Raw genomic sequence first — 21,645 nt, 5'->3', positions numbered from 1 at the left:
CAGTAATTTCCTTTTGGGTAGGGGTTCCTGGAGATTCCAAGAAGACATCATGAAACATCTGAGTGAAATGTATTACTAGTGACGTTTGGTCTGTCCTGGCACTAACTTTTTACTTGATCTGAGTTGTAGGAGGAACAGACGCCTTTGCATATTGCCTCTCGCCTGGGTAAGACAGAAATTGTTCAGCTGCTTCTACAACATATGGCTCACCCAGATGCGGCCACTACAAATGGGTACACACCACTGCACATCTCTGCCAGGGAAGGCCAGGTAGACGTGGCATCAGTCCTGCTGGAAGCAGGAGCCGCCCACTCCTTAGCTACCAAGGTAAGAGGAATGGTTTCATGCTGGCACGGACCAGGAGCAATCCCAAATCATAGAGTGTCAAGAAGGGTAGATCTCCTGTAGGCCTCCGACTTCTTCCTCTTTGAATATTTTAGATTCATTTTCTAAATAACCAAGGGGGGTTGTGAGATTGCATATAATATCTTCAAAAGTAGGGCTGGATTCTCTTCTTCTAATTAATGCCGGTGTTGTTTCTAGAACTTTATTATTATTATTATGACTTGGCCACACTGTGTGGCTTGTGGGATCTTAGTTCCCTGACCAGGGATCGAACCCGGGCCCCTTACAGTGGAAGCACGGAGTCCTAACCACTGGACCACCAGGGAATTCCCTCTAGAACTTTAATTAAGATGATTTCCATAAAGCAAGTGTTATTTTCTCTTTACTTTCCATGATAAAAATCTATAATATATTCCCATGAATATATTATAGAAAAAAATACAATTCCCAAATACATTGAGCGAGTATCACTACTGAGGAAGATAATGTTGCGTTAGATTGGCAATACTGTATTTGTTGAGTTTTAGTGCTACCTAGAAGTTCACTTCACATAATCTTGCATTTTTCCATCCCTGGTGTCAGCTATTATGCCCTTTCTGCTCCCTACACTTTACCAGCTACACGGTGTCTAAACAGAACTGGGCTGGAGAGTCACACTTTATTAGTTGTATTAGTTGTCCTCTAACAAAGAATTTTACTTATGTTCAAAGTTTTGAACTAGGGCAGAGTAATTTTATCTCCACTTGATACATTATATTTGTGATCCCCTCTTTGGATATGACTTAGAATAAAACACGAACACAGCTAATTGGAGCAAAAGAAATTGGACTAGTACAGAAGAGAAGAAGAATGAGACAGATTACAGCCTACAACAAGTGAATTATTCACAGGGCAAAATAATTCCCACAAATACAACAGTGATTCAGATTACTAAGGAACGGGCACAAATACTGCATCTGGGGGAGAAGGGAGTTTGCAAGTACGAACTGAAGTACTGTGGTGGCATCTGTCCTCTGAGAGGTAGGAGCAGCCTGCTGGCTGTTACGACTTACCTGGTTGCCTATGGCTGTAAAACATGCTTTGATGTAAGAAGTTGGTAATCATTCAAATGCTGAAATCAGAAGGGTTGAAAGGATTTTTAAAATCTTTTTTTAAAAACATCATAAACTAAACAACAAACATAGAGTTGATCCTTAAACAATGAGAGGGTTAGGGGCGCCCACCCTTCACACAGTTGAAAATCCTCATATAACTTATAGTCTGTCCTCATATCCACAGTTCTTCTGTATCTTGGATTCTTCATATCCATGGTTCCACATCCTTGGATTCAACTAACTGCAGACTGTGTAGTACTGTAGTATTTCCTATTGAAAAAAATCCACATATAAATGGACCTTCACAGTTCAAACCTGTGTTCAAGGGGCAACTGTGTAATAATAATAGTAATAATAACCCAAGAGAGACTGGGTGATTGTCTCATCAGATGAAGGTAATAAATAAATGAAATTTAGATATATAAAATACAGAAATAGGGAATAAAACATAATCCCTTGTCTTCCGAAGATTTTTAGAATTAAAAATATATCTAAAGCAATAGTAAATTAGGACAGTTAAATGGAAGAAACTATTAAACAAAACAGTGGAACTGACTGGGGTTCTGAAGGGTAGTTGACTCATTAGTAAAGCTATTTAAGTGTTGATAAATATCAGAGGGTAAATGAGATCCTGATGCGATTAACATAGGGGAAGAAGGAAGACATGTGATTCAAGAGATGCTTCCCGACCTCTATTTTGTGATTCTACAGTAAAGATTCTATGTAGTTTTGTCTAATAATAGTTTCCAAATTTATAAAGGGGCTGGACCGCTATTCCAGCAAGACTTTAAGGATAAGGAGTTTATTTTTTCTTTCTTACCACATGGCTTGTCTCAGGGAACTCGACTTCATCCTGAGTGTCACTCCGGTCATTGTGTGGATTGAGTTAGAGGGAAGAGAGCATTAACAACAAATGTTGGCTTAAATGGACTTCCTATATTTGCCCCACACTTGGAAAAAGCAGATTTACTCTCCTCCAAGGACTTCTTAGTACCTAATGTTCAAAAAGAGCAAAAAGAAAAATGACATCTTAGCTAAAAATAATTTTTGTAGTGACACTGTGAAAAAGCAATATTGCTTCTTGAGGAATATTCTGTATTCTGATGAAGGCTTAAATGGTCTGAAGGATAAGCCCTATCTTAGACCACTTAACCCAGGCATGTTTGCTGTGTGTGTTTTGCAAGCCCGGGTCAGCTTTAGAATTCTCCCACTCCCAATGTAGTGCCAGAAGAACATGTGATTAGACTGTCTGGCCAAGAGGATGGATTTGAGATCATGGTGTAGGAACTGTGCCATCCTTGAGATCTGAGTCCAGGGACCTAGCTGTATTTGTAACACACTGCTAATTACAGAGAGTGACATTGGTTAGGCACACAAGACATTGAATCTGTACGTGTAAACGTGTAGGAGAGCAGCAGTTTAAAAGTTTGATGTTAATCAGCTCAACATCCTGCCAGAAGTAGAGTGTATTTTCCGAAAGGAATTGGTCTTATATAAAGTGTGGGTCTTTGGAGACAAGGGATAAAAGTCAGGACGAGAGGTGCTTTTTAAACGGTGAACTGTTTTTGTTCTGTCCACCATTTTATCTTGCTATTTCTGCAGAAAATGCAATCAGCTGAATCACAAATAATTTTTTTTTAATCATAGCTGCTGAAATACCCTAAACCTTAAATAAAGAAATTTGGAATTCAGGTATTATAAAAAGGATAGGAAAAATGAGAAAGCCTGGACAGGAGGTACTACTGTCTCAATCCTATTAATTTTAGAGGCAAGAAAAAGACAGGGTTGGTTTTTTTTTTTCCACTCACAAATCAGAGCCATTTTTCTGACACATAAATACCAAGCCTAGAACGTCAAATTTCAGTCTCTAAGCACTCAAGATAAAATTTCTTTTGTTCAGTCTGTCAAGCCAAACTCTTGCTTGTTAAACTTTATTCTTTGTCCTAGTCCTTGTTTACAAGGACTTGTAAACAAGTCCTTGTTTACGGCTAACATTTAACGCTCCCAGTATTTTTCCCAAATGGAGAATCAACATAAGTTTGCTTAATATGTTAACCAGTAAAAAAAAAGATTTTGTTAGCCGTCACAAAGAAAACTGCTACATTTTACTTTTGTTCTTCACATTTTCAGAAGGGTTTCACACCCTTGCACGTAGCAGCCAAGTATGGAAGCCTGGATGTGGCAAAACTTCTCTTACAACGCCGTGCTGCTGCAGATTCTGCGGGGAAGGTAAAAGTTTTCAAGCATATATGTTTGTTATATAACTCGGTCAAGTTGGAAGCTTGGGAGATCTGCATTTCAAGATATTTTGCTCATTCTTCTTAAAGGAATATGAATGTAATGGATGAAACTATACCAAATAGATATGATGGCGGTGTCCATGACCTGCCCACATATACACTGATTCAGAAGGTGTTTAAAAGAGCTGTGCCTCAAATGTGTGTTCCTGTCACAACAGGGTCCAGAACTTCTCTATGTTAAGAAGAATCCTTGGAATGTTAACGTAATAATCCTTACATGGCATTTTAGACTTTTAATTATGGTGGAATCAAGATGCCCTGTGCTAACTGAAAGCTCAGCGTATCATTTTCAGTTTTAGTTACGTTTCTAATAAGAAAATCATGAGGTATTTATTTTTATTTTTCCTATTGACTATATTAATTAATTAACATGGACTTAATCGATACCAGTTTCCTTGCATCCTGGCAGCTTCAGGGCAGCTAATGCTAATTTATTAATACTGAAACTTCAACACACCCATTACAGAATGGCCTTACCCCGCTCCATGTTGCTGCTCATTATGACAACCAGAAGGTGGCGCTGCTGTTACTGGAGAAGGGTGCTTCCCCTCATGCCACTGCCAAGGTGAGGACCACAGAAAGGATTTACAGACTGTAGGGTGTGACTCTAATCTGACTGGACATGGGAACTGTTTTTTAAGCACATGGTGCTGATATAACTGCAACCAGTCTTGGCAATAGTAGCTTTTGGTATTGTCCTTGTTTTTTTTTTCCCGACAGTTTGCTTCCACAAAGCCTTTTAAGATTTTTTTGTTGTTGTTGTTGTTGCGGTACGCGGGCCTCTCACTGTTGTGGCCTCTCCCGTTGCGGAGCGCAGGCTCAGCGGCCATGGCTCACGGGCCCAGCCACTCCGCGGCACGTGGGATCCTCCCAGACCGGGGCACGAACCCGTGTCCTCTGCATCGGCAGGCGGACTCTCAACCACTGCGCCACCAGGGAAGCCCAAAGCCTTTTAAGATTTTTTACAAGTTAGCAAATACTAAGGGGACGTGCCCAGGAACCAATAAAGATGACTTTGATTGCCAACACTCAGTGTTTTAGGCACACAAGTATGAGTTTTGAGAAATTAAACGTAAGAAAGGCAGTTCAGGTTTTCCCTTCTCTCGTATAAACAGAATGTCGTGATACACCTACCCTTTTATTCACTCATTCCTTCTGACTTCAAATTTTTCACTGTGCTCTATATGAAAGACTCTTTGTTTTTTACATGTTTCATTCGTGTTAACTATAGCATACATCCTTCCAAGTTCCTAGGCTAGAAATGCATTTTGGGGGTATGTGTAGCACCAACTCATAAAATAGCTCCAACTAAGACTTGAACCTTTGGACAGAGTGTTTCCCACCATTTGAGCTGCCTCTTTATTACGCTGAAAATATACATAAATGTCATATAACAGATAAAGTCATCACTGTATCTTTCATTTATTCATTCAGTAAATATATATTGAGAAGATGTCATAGTTTATTTAAAAAGAAAAATATTTCTTGTGGTGGGAAAATATTCATGCTATGTTAGATGACATAATAAAGCAACAACTATTACCACTTACATGCCAAACACTGTGCCTAGCATTTTACATGCAATATCTCATTTAATCTCATAATAATCCCATGAGATTGGTATTATAATGATTTCTATTCTATAGATGAGGAAGTGAGATTTAAATAGGTTACTTTGTACGTCCAAAGTCACATGACTACTAATTGACAGAGCTAGGATTTGACCTCAGACAATCTGACTTTAGCAGCAGCACTCTTAACCACTAGGTCTACTGCATCCCAAAGCAGTAGAGGAGAATTATTCCACTTCTATTATATAACTGTGTACATATATGCTCACATGTCTATTTAAATTATACACATTATACATATATAATAAAATAGAATACTCTATGTGAAAGTATATTTTGTATATAAACAAATTATATATAATAAACTATTATATATGTATAACTTTGTACCCATACCTATATATAGATCTATATATGTATGTATATATACACACATATACATATTTTATTGCTACAAATATATGGCTTATAATAAAATATTTAAACTGTCAAAAGAGCAGGACAAATTTTTTTATTGCACATACCATTCTTATTTCTTTATAACCCTTTCTCTGTAATCTCATCAATCATGCATTTGTTTTATGTCTTTCTTCCTACTAGATTATAAACTACTTGAGGACATTAATCATGTTATATTCATATTTGCATATCTCTGAGGTATCTCATTCAGTATTATGTGGGTTCTCAATAAATTTGAAGGAAGAATGAAGACTGAGCGACTATTCCAATGGAATAAAAAAAAATGCTCATTTAACATGCCAGTATTTTTTTTCATTAACTTTCTAGGCTGACCATTTTGAACAAAGATATGACTTTATCAACACCCAATACAACACATATGTATAAAGAAGGGATTGTAGTAAAACTATAAAACACGTGTTCTCCTCCCACAATGGGCTCTCAATGTACCAGGGAGAGAAGACCTAACTTATAAAATAACGTGTATGGTTCTTCCAAAGAGACAAATGTACCCATGATCTCCAGCCTCTATAGAGTGTGGTCCTTACTCTTTGGCACATGTGAACAAAGTCCAGAACACTAGGGAGAGCATCCTCTACTCCAGGGTCCACAGAGGGGGGCTTCAGGAGGCTCCTCTAGTGTCTTCCACTCATCTGACCTCGCCTGTCAATCAGCATGAGTCCTGTAGCTCGGGGGCCGCTCCGAGAGGCTGCCAGTTGGTTGGACCCCACCCCTAACTCCACTTTTGACACTCTATTCACTACAGTTCCCCACCCCACCTCTCAACACACGTGGTCCCTTGGACCCTAGAACCTCTTTGCTTCTTTCTACCAAAATCCGGAATCTTTTCTTAGTCTTCATCGGGTTTTGCTGTTGTTATTGTTATTTGGTTCCAAAAACTTTGACTCTACGTGGAGTTAGGAGGGTTCTTCAGACTTGCAGGTTGAGTATCTGCTGGTCAGTCAGACCTCTTATATTACTAAAAATTTGACACTCTCTTTGATGATCTCTTATGTTGTTATGTTAAAACCTCCCTGTCCTTCTCCACGTAGGTCTCTGACTTTACCTAAACTTGGTAGGTTTACTGATTCTTTGCTTAGCCTTGGTAAAGCCTGTGCTGCAGAAATAGGGGGAGTTGGGGCTGAAGAAAGCCCACCGTAGCCAAAAAAGTGTTTAAACTTATAGGTTCCACAAAAATCTATGTGCCCTTTTATTCAACAGAGCCCACGGTCCAAGTGCAATGTTCTAGAGGACGTGGAACATCAAGGACCTATGAAAGGACTTCCAAGAAGAGCTGCTGAATTTCTTGAGCAGCTTAGAGGGAAATATTCATCTGAACTGAAAGATGCTTATTTTGGCTTGGAGAAAGGAAGACAGAGTAGATAGATAATGTAGGGACGTTTGAAGATCAAGGTTTCATGACAACACATAAGGGCATTTAAATTCTCAAAACTCCTTTGTATTTTTTTGGTACCCTTTGCAGTTAGACTTCAGGAATCCCCATGACCTAAAATTCTTCTTAGAGTTTCAAAAGAAGCCCTTGATCAACATGCAGTCTTTCCCTTCAGCATGCCACAGGCAGTGGCAAAGCCACTGCTTTTCATTTCTATCACGCATTTTTCATGGAAAATTCTACCTGACTTGATAAAGAAAAGGAAAGGAAACAATACAGGTTCCAGACTTACACTTGTTCCAGGGTTTTGTTTGTTTGTTCTTTTAACTAAGTATGGGGTTTAAAGTTTGGCTGTTGTAAACGAAGTATGAGTTCCTCTGGTCCTCTCCACAAACTCCCACATAAAACTAGTAGCCTCTTATTGCTACTTTTGAGCAGTTTGTAGAGATGAAGGGGGGGATCCAGGATTTTAACTGACCACCTAATAGGATTAATTAATTAATTAACCTAATAGGATTAATAGAAGCCTATTTTATTAATATCTTTTTCACCAGAATGCAGCCCCTTAAGGACAGGGATCAGGTCTTATCCACCTCTATATCCCCACACCTAGCACACTGACGAGCACACGCTAGGTACCTACTAAATAGCTGTTGAATGAGTAAAAAGTACAACCCAACCCGAAGCACATTAGTAGGGATGTTATAACAAGACCATAGAAATCCATTTTATTCTCTTCTATTAAAACCATGTGTGAAATGTAGTATTCAGTTCCAGGCAGCACAATTCAAGAGCTATATCGACAAACTAGCATCAGTCCAGAGCAGGTCATCCTTAATGGAGAGAGCTCTAGAAATGGGGCTTCTGTCAGGAATAGTTGAAGGAATGGGAGATTTAGCCTGGAAAACTGAAGACTAGAGGGAGATAGGAAAACCATCACCAGGTATTTAAAGGACGGTCACATAGAAGAGGAATCTGGTTTATTGCTCTTCAGGGGCAGCATTATGAGGGGGAGATTTTAAGCTTTGGGGCACTTGTGTCTATATCTGTCTTACATGTAAGTAGAATGGGGTGCCTTGTGACATGGGTTGCAAAGATTTGGGTGTTGTTGGATGGAAACTTATGATGGGCAAGAATTTGGATTTAGTATAAACGCACTTTTAACTTTTCTGTTGATTAGAGATTCTTATTTCCTTCAGACATATATCATGGCAATTGCTAAGCTTACAAATTACATGTGTTTTATCTTTACTTTTCTAGAATGGCTATACTCCTTTACATATTGCTGCCAAGAAGAATCAAATGCAGATAGCTTCCACACTCCTGAACTATGGAGCAGAGACGAACATTGTGACAAAGCAAGGAGTCACTCCACTCCATCTAGCCTCGCAAGAGGGGCACACAGATATGGTCACCTTGCTTCTGGATAAGGGAGCAAATATCCACATGTCAACCAAGGTATTCCGGTTTTGCCTCTTGCTTTAGTGAAGAGTCTTCTGAATGAATGTAAATAGAAACCAATCTAAGATCATTTGGAACAAAAAGGGGGCAGGTTTGAAAGAGAAACAAGAATATCTCATAGAATTCAAGTGTAGCAAAGGAGTCAAGCCTCATGAGGGACCGGAAGATCACAAGGAAGCAGGAGTGAGGCTCACAGGCTCTGCCTGTAGGGCTGCATGTTTGTATCTTGACTTTTCCCGACAAGTCAGTTCCATTTGCCTCTCTCTGTGGATCTGCTTCCTGTGCGTCTCTGTGTATGTGACCAGAGAGGCTACCCTATAGCTGCCAATAGTCAGCATCCCTGCAATTCAAGCAGTCAGTCCAGATTGCCATGGTACCTGCTGGTCCTAATTCCAAATTCCAGAGAGGGAGAGAGGTGCCAGTTTCATCTGGGTTCCGGCCCAAGCAATTGCTTCTAAGCTGCTGGTCTGTGCCCATGACCTAAGTCATTTTCAGCTGGGCTGAGCTTCTGAGGCACCTGTTGGTTGGGAGCAGGGAACTCAGTAAAATAAAGATTTCTGAGCCAGCTTCAGTTGAGCCTAGCTTGGCTGGTTGTTGTGGAGGTGGTCAGATAAAGCACCTCTCCAGAGAATAGCCTTTGTGGACAGCATATTAGCTCTAATAGAGTAATAGTTAGGGACATATCAGAAAAAGAGATTATTCAAATATTTAGATTTTTACAAGTACATGTCAGTCTCTCTCCATATATAGCTATACCCCTATCTTATCTATATCTATCTATATCTGTATCTATATATTTATATCTATATATACTTCTGTGTACTCCATTGGAGCCAGCTGCTGAGAAACAAAAAATTGGAGCCTGTATTTATAAGTTAGCTCATCAGTTAGATCTCCTAATACTTTTTTGTAACACGTGGTGTGGGTTTAGTGAAAATTGAGTTTCTTAGGATTTTCCACAAATATACAAATAAGATGTTTTCCACATCTCACTGTTGAATTAATTAGTACTTTTGGAGACTCAGTTGTAAGTTGGTCTTAATAACATTTGTAAATGGGTCGTGTAGCTTATGTCCTTTAGAAAGAGCTGTGAAAAACACAGGCTGTCTTGAATGCCTCTAGAGCCCTATTCTGTGTCTTTATCACTCAGAAATGTTCCAGTACATCCCTTGCCCTTACGCACTTCTCTCTTCTCTATCGAAAGGCCTCTGAGATCCTTTTTTAACGCATGGTGAGACTAATTACATGGTTAGCCCTCCAAAAGATATTTGCATTTTAACAAGAATGAACATGATGAAGCCTTATGGTGAAATTCAGTGTGTCAGACAGTCATTAAAGTCCTGGGCATGGATTTCCTTGTGGTCGTTAAAATCATGCCTCTCAGGTGGTCTTTTACCCCACTGGGGATAGTCTCACCATGAAACCAATAGTAGAATATTTCATTTAACATCAGTATACAAATGAGTCATGTAAGTGTTTATTGTCCATTAAAAACAAATCTTCGTTAAAAAATAAACACAAGAAATCCATAAACAAATCAGGCAAAATTTTGAGTAGAATGGAAATTCTAGACATTTCATGAAACTGATCACACAGTGCTTCTGATGGTGTAATTTTTAATTCATAAAAATTATAGATACATATCTGGAATCAGTTCACTGTGTTCTCCCTGATAGTATTCTTCTAAACATATTACTTCCTTTGAGAGAATTTTAGCAGTCAATCAGCAAATATTTAATGAGTATTTTTGAATATTTTCTCCACTCAGCAATGGAGAAAAATATTCTATTTGAATCACAAAGTATTTATGTTATCTTTATAACAATGATTTCAACATTGGGTGGTGTCTTAAAGACAAAGGCATGATGTACTGATATTTTCTACTAGAGTAAAATGTTAGTAAATATGTTAAGATATATCTGAATAACAATATAATATATAAAAATATAACCCTGGCTTTTGGTTGGTATTATTTATAATTATACATTATAATAATTAATAAATAAGTTATATATGAAATAAATAAATTATAAGATAATGCAACCGTGAAAGTATCTCAGGTAATAAGCAAAGCCAATAATAAATTCTCCCGTTTTTGTAAATTACATATATTCTTTTTCTACTTAAGACCAGCTAAAATCAGTAATTTCATATTCTCTAAATGATTATTTCTTAGTAAGAACTGTAATATAGAAATGATATTACATTCCTTATCCAATCACCATGTAATAATAAAATAAAACCGACTGTACAGTCCACCGGTACATCTTAGGAAATAAATTACTTTTTTTGAAAAGAACTCCTTCAACATCTTCTATTTTCTTAATTTATTAGGAAGGTTTACATAATTTGATTTAGGTATGCAAGCTTACCATAATAAACTATAGAGGATTTTCATACTGGTTGTTAGTTTGCAATCTTATATTGTAGAAAATCCATTCTGCAAAGTCATGTAGAAAACAGCACATATATTTGAAAGGCCATTAAAGATGCCTTTGAGATATTTGATGATCACTTCAATAACATTTTTAAAAGACCGATGATCTCAAAGGAGAAATATTTTTATGTTTGCTATTTTAATATGGAGAAAAACAACATGAAGAATAATCTTCTGTTTTGTCCTAATAGTCATACTGTTTATACTTTAGGACTGTATACTATTTGTTTAGAAGTGATAACATTTTAATGCAAAAGAGTGCATATTCAACCTCATCCTCATGGTTTATGAAACTCAAAGTTGAGCTCCAGAATTCCTTGGTGGTCCAGTGGTTAGGACTCAGAGCTTTCACTGCCAAGGACCTGGGTTCGATCCCTCGTTGGAGAACTAAGATCCCACACGCTGCATGGCACAGCCAAAAAAAAAAAAGGAAAAACAAAAGCTGAGCTCAGCCAGCACTGTAAGAATCAAAAAGCCTTGGACTCTTAAATATAAAGCCCTTTCTCTAGTTGGAGAACTTTTTCTTTCTCTGTAAATATCACTTCGATTTTTTAAAGGTCAGAGAACTTGTCAGTTTATAGAAGTAAAGCAGGCCTGCAAAGCCATGGTTAAGAGGGATGGTCAACTTTAATTGGATGTGAATTGGGGGAGAGGGGGTGCCAACTCAGAACAAGTAAGATACCTCAGTATACAGATGCAGGATGTACAGGTAGAGGATAAATATACTAGGTATTTGAACAATACAGCAGGAGAGAAACATACGGCATGAATATACTGTTAGCTGGAATATAAGCTCTAAAAGGGCAGAAGCTTTTATTCACTGATATATTCGAGTGCCTAGAACACTTCCTGGCATGTGAAAGGTACTCAAAAAACACTAGTTAAACATACAAATGACTTAGGTTTTAAAGATACTCTTTAAATTTCAATTTTGCTTGATGGGAGATACTTGCATATGTAGTAACGCTGCCAGACTGTGGCATTGACTGAATGAACCACTTTTCCCTCCTCCTTTCTCTATTCTTTCATCTTTTATTAATTCTTAACTGTACTTTAATTGCATATTCAAATAATTAAAATAATTACTTGATGTATGTGTGCCAGGACATGTACATAAAACTGGCCAAATTTATGGGGCAATATATAAATGATGGGGTCACTATTTAGCACTTAGCGGAACCCCCAAAATAATGTACTATCTTTGGAGATGCTGGAGAAAATTATTCTGAACTCATTTCCTGTAACTCTGGACATCTTTTTCATTGATGTGATGTTTGATTGATGAAAATATAAATTATTGCTGTGGTTATAATGTAGAAGTAGTAACCGGTTGGTCCATTATTTAAGGAAATAAATTGATTCAACAGGAGGCACAGATGGGTTTGAAATAAATGTTGTTTGGAAGCTTACTAGCTGAGTTATTTTAAAGGCTCACATCATAATATAAGTACACAGTATAGAAAATGTAATTTGAAGAAAGTGTTGAGTAACTTAGAGAGTATGTCTTAGATGGAAAGTCATATTAACTTGGAGGGTTTGTCTTAGATATCAGAAAATGCAGTTTCTAGAGAGAGGCTGTGAACTTTTCAGGATTTTTCAAGACATAGTATTATAGATGATACAATGTATTTTCTTCTTCAATTGTACCCCCTTTGCTTCCCTTCTCTCTATAGAGTGGACTCACATCCTTACACCTTGCAGCCCAGGAAGATAAAGTGAATGTTGCTGATATTCTCACCAAGCATGGGGCTGACAAGGATGCTCACACAAAGGTAAAGCGAGTCACTGTAATATTGTGACAGGTTCTGCCTTGGATTATTCCCAGTAGCCCCCATTCAGGTCACCAAAGTCCAAGTTCCCCCTCCTCAAAGCCCATTCTGAATAATTTATGACTCTCCTCACAAATCTATAATGGTTCTCCATTTTTACTGAAAGCAAGTGCAAATGGATAGCAGATATTTGGAATCTTTACAAAAAGATTCCAACTTTGCAGACTTAGGTTTACCCTCTCTCCCTCATTACTTCAGCTAGTCAGGATGACTTGCACTTTTCTTCCTGTACTTGCTTCCCTCCATGCCCCCCTCTCCCCTTGAGTATTAACTACTAGAGTAGTAATTTATTTGTTTATTATTACTTGTAGCTTGGTTACACTCCTTTAATTGTGGCCTGTCACTATGGAAACGTGAAAATGGTCAACTTTCTTCTGAAGCAGGGAGCAAATGTCAATGCAAAAACCAAGGTAAAATACATGTACTCATTTTTATTTTCTATAAACAAATGGTTCGGCTATATGGACACTTCAGTAGCTCGCCATAGTTACAAACATATTTTCTTTTTAGTTCTTCTTAAGTGATTTTGAATAAGCGATGTAGTTTTGTACAGTTGTTGGGACTTCTCATTCTAATAACCTTTGACAGCCATGTAGGCGACATCGATTTAACAATTTACTGTAGGATACAATAGATGCTGGCTAGAATATCTTGATGTTCTGGCCGATTTCCTTTACATTGTTTCACGGCCTTGGCCCTCCCCTAGCCCTCAGTCTCTGGTGAGGAAATACAGACAGGCAGCCTGGACTGCATGCCTTTCATTTTTAATGAATTCTGTCACATTTGGACTACCACGTGGTTGTGCTCAGTGAGGCAATACTGTGTAAGGCCTGGCTTGGAAGATTTCAAAGATAATGCAGAGCTGACTGTTTTTCTCAGTGCCATCTGAAGGGTCCTATCCTGCAAAGCATGATGGGAACATAAAACCACACTTCGGTATATTCAAATTATTTCAAGGAAGAGAAATGCGTAAAATGACTACTGCTACTATGCATAATATAACCTGCAGCTCCAATTTTCTTGGTCCAAAGAAGTATGTAATTGCATTTGTTTAAGTTTATGTATCAGAAATCACTAACTGCAGCTGTGTGAATAGGCTCAAGTAAATTAGTGTGAGCACATTCGGGAGTTTTCAAAGTCATCATTCAAGATGCTAATAATTAGCCACCACCATCTTGAGTTGAGCTGTCGTGGTGTCCCGATTTCCACGAGGAACTCTGGTCTGAAGCGCTGGGTTCGAGGCCTCTGCATGCAGTACCCTATGAGCAAGTAAAAATAGAATAAGCACAAAGGGAATAAAAAGGCTCCAGGGCTGGGCAGAGCTGCTGGTGAGGCTTCCCAGGGGGATAAGACTCTGACAGACTACACAATTGACACAGAAAAAGAGAGGAGAGTGAGAGTAAGAGAGAGACAGAAAGAGAGAGAGAGAGAAAGAGAGAGAAAGAGAGAGCTGCCCATGTGGAGCATAGCGCTCAGGCACACGGCCTGCCAAGCTGAGGTGTTGGGCGCAGCCATTTCACACTAGGAACTCTGGTCTGAAGAGTGGGGTGCACTTCAAGTGAAACTAGACAAGCACAAAGGAAAAGAAAAAAAGATATACAGGGGGGCTTCCCTGGTGGCGCAGTGGTTGAGAGTCCGTATGCCGATGCAGGGGACACGGGTTCATGCCCTGATCCGGGAAGATCCCACATGCCACGGAGCGGCTGGACCCGTGAGCCATGGCCGCTGAGCCTGTGCATCCAGAGCCTGTACTCCGCAACGGGAGAGGCCACAACAGTGAGAGGCCGCCGTACCAAAAAAAAAAAAAGATATACAGGTATTCCACCAGACGCAGCCCTGCCCACTAGAAGGACAAGATCCAGCCCCACCACCAGACCACAGGCACCAGTCCCCTCCACCAGGAAGCCTACACAAGCCACTGAACCAACCTCACCCACTGTGGGGCAGACACCAAAAATAACGGGAACTACGAACTGGCAGCCTGCGAAAAGGAGACCACAAACACAGTGAGTTAAACAAAATGAGAAGACAGAGAAAAATGCAGCAGATGAAGGAGCAAGGTAAAAACCCACCAGACCAAACATATGAAGAGGAAATAGGCAATCTACCTGAAAAAGAGTTCAGAATAATGATAGTAAAGATGTTCCAAAATCTTGGAAATAGAATGGAGAAAATACAAGAAACGTTTAACAAGGACCTAGAAGAACTAAGGAGCAAACAAGTAATGATGAACAACACAATAAATGAAACTAAAAATACTCTAGGAGGGATCAATAGAATAACTGAGGCAGAAGAACAGATAAGTGACCTGGAAGATAAAATAGTGGAAATAACTACTGCAGAGCAGGATAAAGAAAAAGGAATGGAAAGAACTGAGGACAGTCTTAGAGACCTCTGGGACAACATTAAATACACCAACATTCCAATTATAGGGGTCCCAGAAGAAGAAGACAAAAAGAAAGGGACTGAGAAAATATTTGAAGAGATTATAGTTCAAAACTTCCCTAATATGGGAAAGGAAATAGTTAATGAAGTCCAGGGAGCACAGAGGGTCCCATACAGGATAAATCCAAGGAGAAACACGCCAAGACACATATTAATCAAACTATCAAAAATTAAATACAAAGAAAAAATATTAAAAGCACCAAGGGAAAAACAACAAATAACACACAAGGGAATCCCCATAAGGTTAACAGCTGATCTTTCAGCAGAAACTCTGCAAGCCAGAAGGGAGTGGCAGGACATATTTAAAGTGATAAAGGAGAAAAACCTACAACCAAGATTACTCTACCCAGCAAGGATCTCATTCAGATTTGATGGAGAAATTAAAATCTTTACAGACAAGCAAAAGCTGAGAGAGTTCAGCACCAGCAAACCAGCTCTACAACAGATGCTAAAGGAACTTCTCTAGGCAAGAAACACAAGAGAAGGAAAAGACCTACAATAACAAACCCAAAACAATTAAGAAAATGGGAATAGGAACATACATATCGATAATTACCTTAAATGTAAATGAATGAAATGCTCCCACCAAAAGACACAGACTGGCTGAATGGATACAAAAACAAGACCCATATATATGCTGTCTACAAGAGACCCACTCCAGACCTAGGGACACATACAGACTGAATGTGAGGGGATGGAAAAAGATATTCCATGTAAATGGAAATCAGAAGAAAGCTGGAGTAGCAATTCTCATATCAGACAAAATAGACATTAAAATAAAGACTATTACAAGAGACAAAGAAGGACACTACATAATGATCAAGGGATAGATCCAGGAAGAAGATATAACAATTGTACATATTTATGCACCCTACATAGGAGCACCTCAATACATAAGGCAAATACTAACAGCCATAAAAGGGGAAATCGACAGTAACACAACCATAGTAGGGGACTTTAACACCCCACTTTCACCAATGGACAGATCATCCAACATGAAAATAAATAAGGAAACACAAGCTTTAAATGATACATTAAACAAGATGGACTTAATTGATATTTATAGGACAATCCATCAAAAAACAATAAAATACACATTTTTCTCAAGTGCTCATGGAACATTTCCAGGATAGATCATATCTTGGGTCACAAATCAAGCCTTGGTAAATTTAAGAAAATTGAAATCATATCAAATATCTTTTCCAACCACAACGCTATTAGACTAGATATCAATTATAGGAAAAGATCTGTAAAAAATACAAACACATGGAGACTAAACAATACACTACTTAATAACCAAGAGATCACTGAAGAAATCAAAGAGGAAATCAAAAAATACCTAGAAACAAATGACAATGAAAACACGACGACCCAAAACCTATGGGACGCAGCAAAAGCAGTTCTAAGAGGGAAGTTTATAGCAATACAATCCTACCTTAAGAAACAGGAAACATCTCAAATAAACAACCTAACATTTCACCTAAAGCAATTAGAGAAAGAAGAACAAAAAAACCCCAAAGTCAGCAGAAGGAAAGAAATCATAAAGATCAGATCAGAAATAAATGGAAAAGAAATGAAGGAAACGATAGCAAAGATCAATAAAACTAAAAGCTGGTTCTTTGAGAAGATAAACAAAATTTATAAACCATTAGCCAGACTCATCATGAAAAAGGGAGAAGACTCAAATCAGTAGAATTAGAAATGAAAAAGGAGAAGTAACAACTGACACTGCAGAAATACAAAGGATCATGAGAGATTACTACAAGCAACTCTATGCCAATAAAATGGACAACCTGGAAGAAATGGACAAGTTCACAGAAATGCACAACCTGCTGAGACTGAACCAGGAAGAAATAGAAAATATGAACAGAGCAATCACAAGCAATCACAAAACAGGATTGCAAGGATTCTTCAATATATGCAAATCAATCAATGTGATACACCATATTAAAAAATTGAAGGAGAAAAACCATATGATCATCTCAATAGATGCAGAGAAAGCTTTCAACAAAATTCAACACCCATTTATGATAAAAAAAAAAAAACCCTGCAGAAAGTAGGCATAGAGGGAACTTTCCTCAACATAATAAAGGGCATATATGACAAACCCACAGCCAACATCATCCTCAATGGTGAAAAACTGAAACCATTTCCACTAAGATCAGGAACAAGACCAGGCTGCCCACTCGCACCACTATTATTCAATATAGTTTTGGATGTTTTAGCCACAGTGATCAGAGAAGAAAAAGAAAGAAAAGGAATCCAAATCGGAAAAGAAGAAGTAAAGCTGTCACTGTTTGCAGGTGACATGATACTATACATAGAGAATCCTAAAGATGCCACCAGAAAACTACTAGAGCTAATCAATGAATTTGGTAAAGTAGCAGGATACAAAATGAATGCACAGAAATCTCTGGCATTCCTATACACTAAGGATGAAAAATCTGAAAGAGAAATTAAGGAAACACTCCCATTTACCACTGCTACAAAAAGAATAAAATACCTAGGAATAAACCTACCTAAGCAGACAAAAGACCTGTATGCAGAAAATTATAAGACACTGATAAAAGAAATTAAAGATGATACAAATAGATGGAGAGATATACCATGTTCTTGGATTGGAAGAATCAACATTGTGAAAATGATTCTACTACCCAAAGCAATCTACAGATTCAATGCAATCCCTATCAAACTACCACTGGCGTTTTTCACAGAACTAGAACAAAAAATTTCACACTTTGTATGGAAACACAAAAGACCACGAATGGCCAAAGCAATCTTGAGAACGAAAAATGGAGCTCAAGGAATCAGGCTCCCTGACTTCAGACTATACTAGAAAGCTACAGTAATCAAGACAGTATGGTACTGGCACAAAAACAGAAACATAGATCAATGGAACAGGATAGAAAGCCCAGAGATAAACCCACGCACATATGGTCACCTTATCTTTGATAAAGGAGGCAAGAATATACAGTGGAGAAAAGACAGTCTCTTCAATAAGTGGTGCTGGGAAAACTGGACAGGTACATGTAAAAGAATGAAATTAGAACACTCCCTAACACCATACCATACACAAAAATAAACTCAAAATGGATTAAAGACCTAAATGTAAGGCCAGACACTATCAAACTCTTAGAGGAAAACATAGGCAGAACACTCTATGACATAAATCACAGCAAGATCCTTTTTGACCCACCTCCTAGAGAAATGGATATAAAAACAAGAATAAACAAGTGGAACCTAATGAAACTTAAAAGCTTTTGCACAGCAAAGGAAACCATAAACAAGACCCAAAGACAACCCTCAGAATGGGAGAAAATATTTGCAAATGAAGCAACTGACAAAGGATTAATCTCCAAAATTTACAAGCAGCTCATGCAGTTCCATAACAAAAAAACAAACAACCCAATCCAAAAATGGGCAGAAGACCTAAATAGACATTTCTCCAAAGAAGATATACAGACTGCCAACAAACACATGAAAGAATGCTCAACATCATTAGAGAAATGCAAATCAAAACTACTATGAGATATCTCACACGGGTCAGAATAGCAATCATCAAAAAATCTAGAAACAATAAATGCTGGAGAGGGTGTGGAGAAAAGGGAACCCTCTTGCACTGCTGGTGGGAATGTGAATTGGTACAGCCACTATGGAGAACAGTATGGAGGTTCCTTAAAAAACTACAAATAGAACTACCATATGACCCAGCAATCCCACTACTGGGCATATACCCTGAGAAAACCATAATTGAAAGAGAGTCATGTACCAAAATATTCATTGCAGCTCTATTTACAATAGCCTGGAGATGGAAACAACCTAAGTGCCCATCAACAGATGAATGGATAAAGAAGATGTGGCACATATACACAATGGAATATTACTCAGCCATAAAAAGAAACAAAATTGAGTTATTTGTAGTGAGGTGGATGGACCTAGAGTCTGTTATACAGAGTGAAGTAAGTCAGAAAGAGAAAAGCAAATACCGTATGCTAACACATGTATATGGAATCTAAGGAAAAAAAAAAGGTCATGAAGAACCTAGGGGTGGGACAGGAATAAAGACACAGACCTACTAGAGAATGGACTTGAGAATATGGGGAGGGGGGAAGGGTAAGCTGTGATAAAGTGAGAGAGTGGCATGGACATATATGTACACTACCAAACGTAAAATAGATAGCTAATGGGAAGCAGCCGCATAGCACAGGGAGATCAGCTCGGTGGTTTGTGACCACCTAGAGGGGTGGGATAGGGAGGGTGGGAGGGAGGGAGACGCAAGAGGGAAGAGATATGGGAACATATGTATATGTATAACTGATTCACTTTGTTATAAAGCAGAAACTAACATGCCATTGTAAAGCAATTATACTCCGATAAAGATGTTTAAAAAAATGTAAATGGATTAAATGTCATGGATTAAACACTCCATGACATAAATCACAGCAAGATCCTTTTTGATCCACCTTCTAGGGAAATGGAAATAAAAACAAAAATAAACAAATGGGACCTAATGAAACTTAAAAGCTTTTGAACAGCAAAGGAAACCATAAACAAGACGAAAAGACAACCCTCAGAAAGGGAGAAAATATTTGCAAATGAAGCAACTGACAAAGGGTTAATCTCCAAAATATACAAGCAGCTCATTCAGCTCAATATCAAAAAAACAAACAAACAAATCCAAAAATGGTCAGAAGACCTAAATAGAGATTTCTCCAAAGAATATATACAGATTGCCAACAAACACATGAAAGGATGCTCAACGTCACTAATCATAAGAGAAATGCAAATCAAAACCACAATACATTTATCACCTCATACCGGTCAGAATGACCTTCATCAAAACACCTACAAACAATGAATGCTAAAGAGGGTGTGGAGAGAAGGGAACCCTCTTGCACTGTTGGTGGGAATGTAAATTGATAGAGCCACTATGCAGAACAGTATGGAGGTTCCTTAAGAAACTAAAAATAGAACTACCGTATGACCCAGCAATCCCACTACTGGGCATATACCCTGAGAAAACCATAATTCAAAAAGAGACATGTACCACAGTGTTCATTGCAGCACTATTTACAATAGTCAGGACATGGAAGCAACCTAAGTGTCCATCAACAGATGAATGGATGAAGAAGATGTGGCACATATATACAATGGGATATTACTCAGCCATAAAAAGAAACAGAATTGAGTTATTTGTAGTGAGGTGGATGGACCTAGAGTCTGTCATACAGAGTGAAGTCAGTCGGAAAGAGAAAAATGAATACCGTCTGCTAACACATATATATGGAATCTAAAAAAAAGTGGTTCTGAAGAACCTAGGGGCAGGACAGGAATAAAGACGCAGACATTGAGAATGGACTGAAGGACATGGGGAGGGGGAAGGGTAAGCTGTGACAAAGTGAGAGAGTGGCATGGATATATATACACTACCAAATGTAAAACAGATAGCTAGTGGGAAGCAGCTGCATAGCACAGGGAGATCAGCTCAGTGCTGTGTGACCACCTAGAGGGGTGGGATAGGGAGGGTGGGAGGGAGACGCAAGAGGGAGGGGATATCGGGATATATGTATATGTATAGCTGATTCACTATGCTGTACAGCAGAAACTAACACAGTATTGTAAAGCAATTATACTCCATAAAGATGTTTAAAAAAAAAGATGCTACTAATTAGAAACATAAGTTTTGGAACTCAGTTTTTTATATCCTCTTTGAAGTAGAAACAAAAGCATGCCTATACATGAGCGTATTTGTAACTGAATTAAAAATAAAGTTATTTTTTTAATTATTGTAATACTAATAACATTTGAGATTCAAAACTTCTACTCTGACTCTAACAAGAATAGCTATTGCCTAGTTTCTGAGCAGTTCTTGAGTGTTCATGAAATTGCACTTTGAGACTTATTTAAAAGCTTCCATATGAATTCTCAGGCTTTAGAGTGTGATACCTTTTTGCTGAGTCAGTTCACATATAAGTATTGCTGGAAAGACTTTCTTGCTGGAATCCAGGTATTCTCCGGAAAGGCATAAATGCAGCAATGCAATGAGATTTTGTCAGAACTTGAAAACGTTTACCATATTTTTTTGTTAAATATTTGTTGAAATTGTTAGGATATTTAAAAGCCAGACATGTTGTCTATATAACATCATTTACCTCCCCTGGGTTTCATCTGCATTCAAATGGACATTTGGTTGAGAGAAAAATCTCATTTTAACTTTTCAGATTTTAAAAAAGTGAACTATGTAGATTTTACCTGCTTTTGGAAGTAAATATATCTTTTCATATATCTTCAGGGGAGTGGACAGATACATA

General features: G+C 38.1%; 1 protein-coding gene and 1 long non-coding RNA gene across 21 annotated transcripts in view; one reads left to right on the top strand and one right to left on the bottom strand.

The window, feature by feature from the left end:
* ANK2 (ankyrin 2) overlaps positions 1-21,645 on the top strand; it is a 240,916-nt gene that overhangs the window by 121,571 nt on the left and 97,700 nt on the right. For 15 of the 20 annotated variants that reach the window (XM_067735248.1, XM_067735265.1, XM_067735257.1 and 12 more), the window contains 6 exons: positions 130-327; positions 3,570-3,668; positions 4,206-4,304; positions 8,423-8,620; positions 12,734-12,832; positions 13,201-13,299. In XM_067735248.1, coding sequence (XP_067591349.1) covers positions 130-327; positions 3,570-3,668; positions 4,206-4,304; positions 8,423-8,620; positions 12,734-12,832; positions 13,201-13,299 — 792 coding nt within the window. The remainder of the gene's footprint in view (positions 1-129; positions 328-3,569; positions 3,669-4,205; positions 4,305-8,422; positions 8,621-12,733; positions 12,833-13,200; positions 13,300-21,645) is intronic. The other 5 variants (XM_067735263.1, XM_067735267.1, XM_067735260.1 and 2 more) reach the window with 1 other exon arrangement.
* On the bottom strand, positions 13,301-21,358 carry LOC137223480 (uncharacterized). The gene is made up of 2 exons (XR_010942892.1): positions 21,281-21,358; positions 13,301-14,148 (listed from the first exon to the last, which is right to left on the bottom strand). It is a non-coding gene; the product is annotated as an uncharacterized lncRNA (long non-coding RNA).

Source organism: Pseudorca crassidens, chromosome 4, assembly GCF_039906515.1.
Source record: "Pseudorca crassidens isolate mPseCra1 chromosome 4, mPseCra1.hap1, whole genome shotgun sequence".
Lineage (NCBI taxonomy): Eukaryota > Metazoa > Chordata > Mammalia > Artiodactyla > Delphinidae > Pseudorca > Pseudorca crassidens.
Note: the sequence above shows the minus strand (reverse complement) of the source record. Positions and strands in the feature narration are given on the sequence as shown.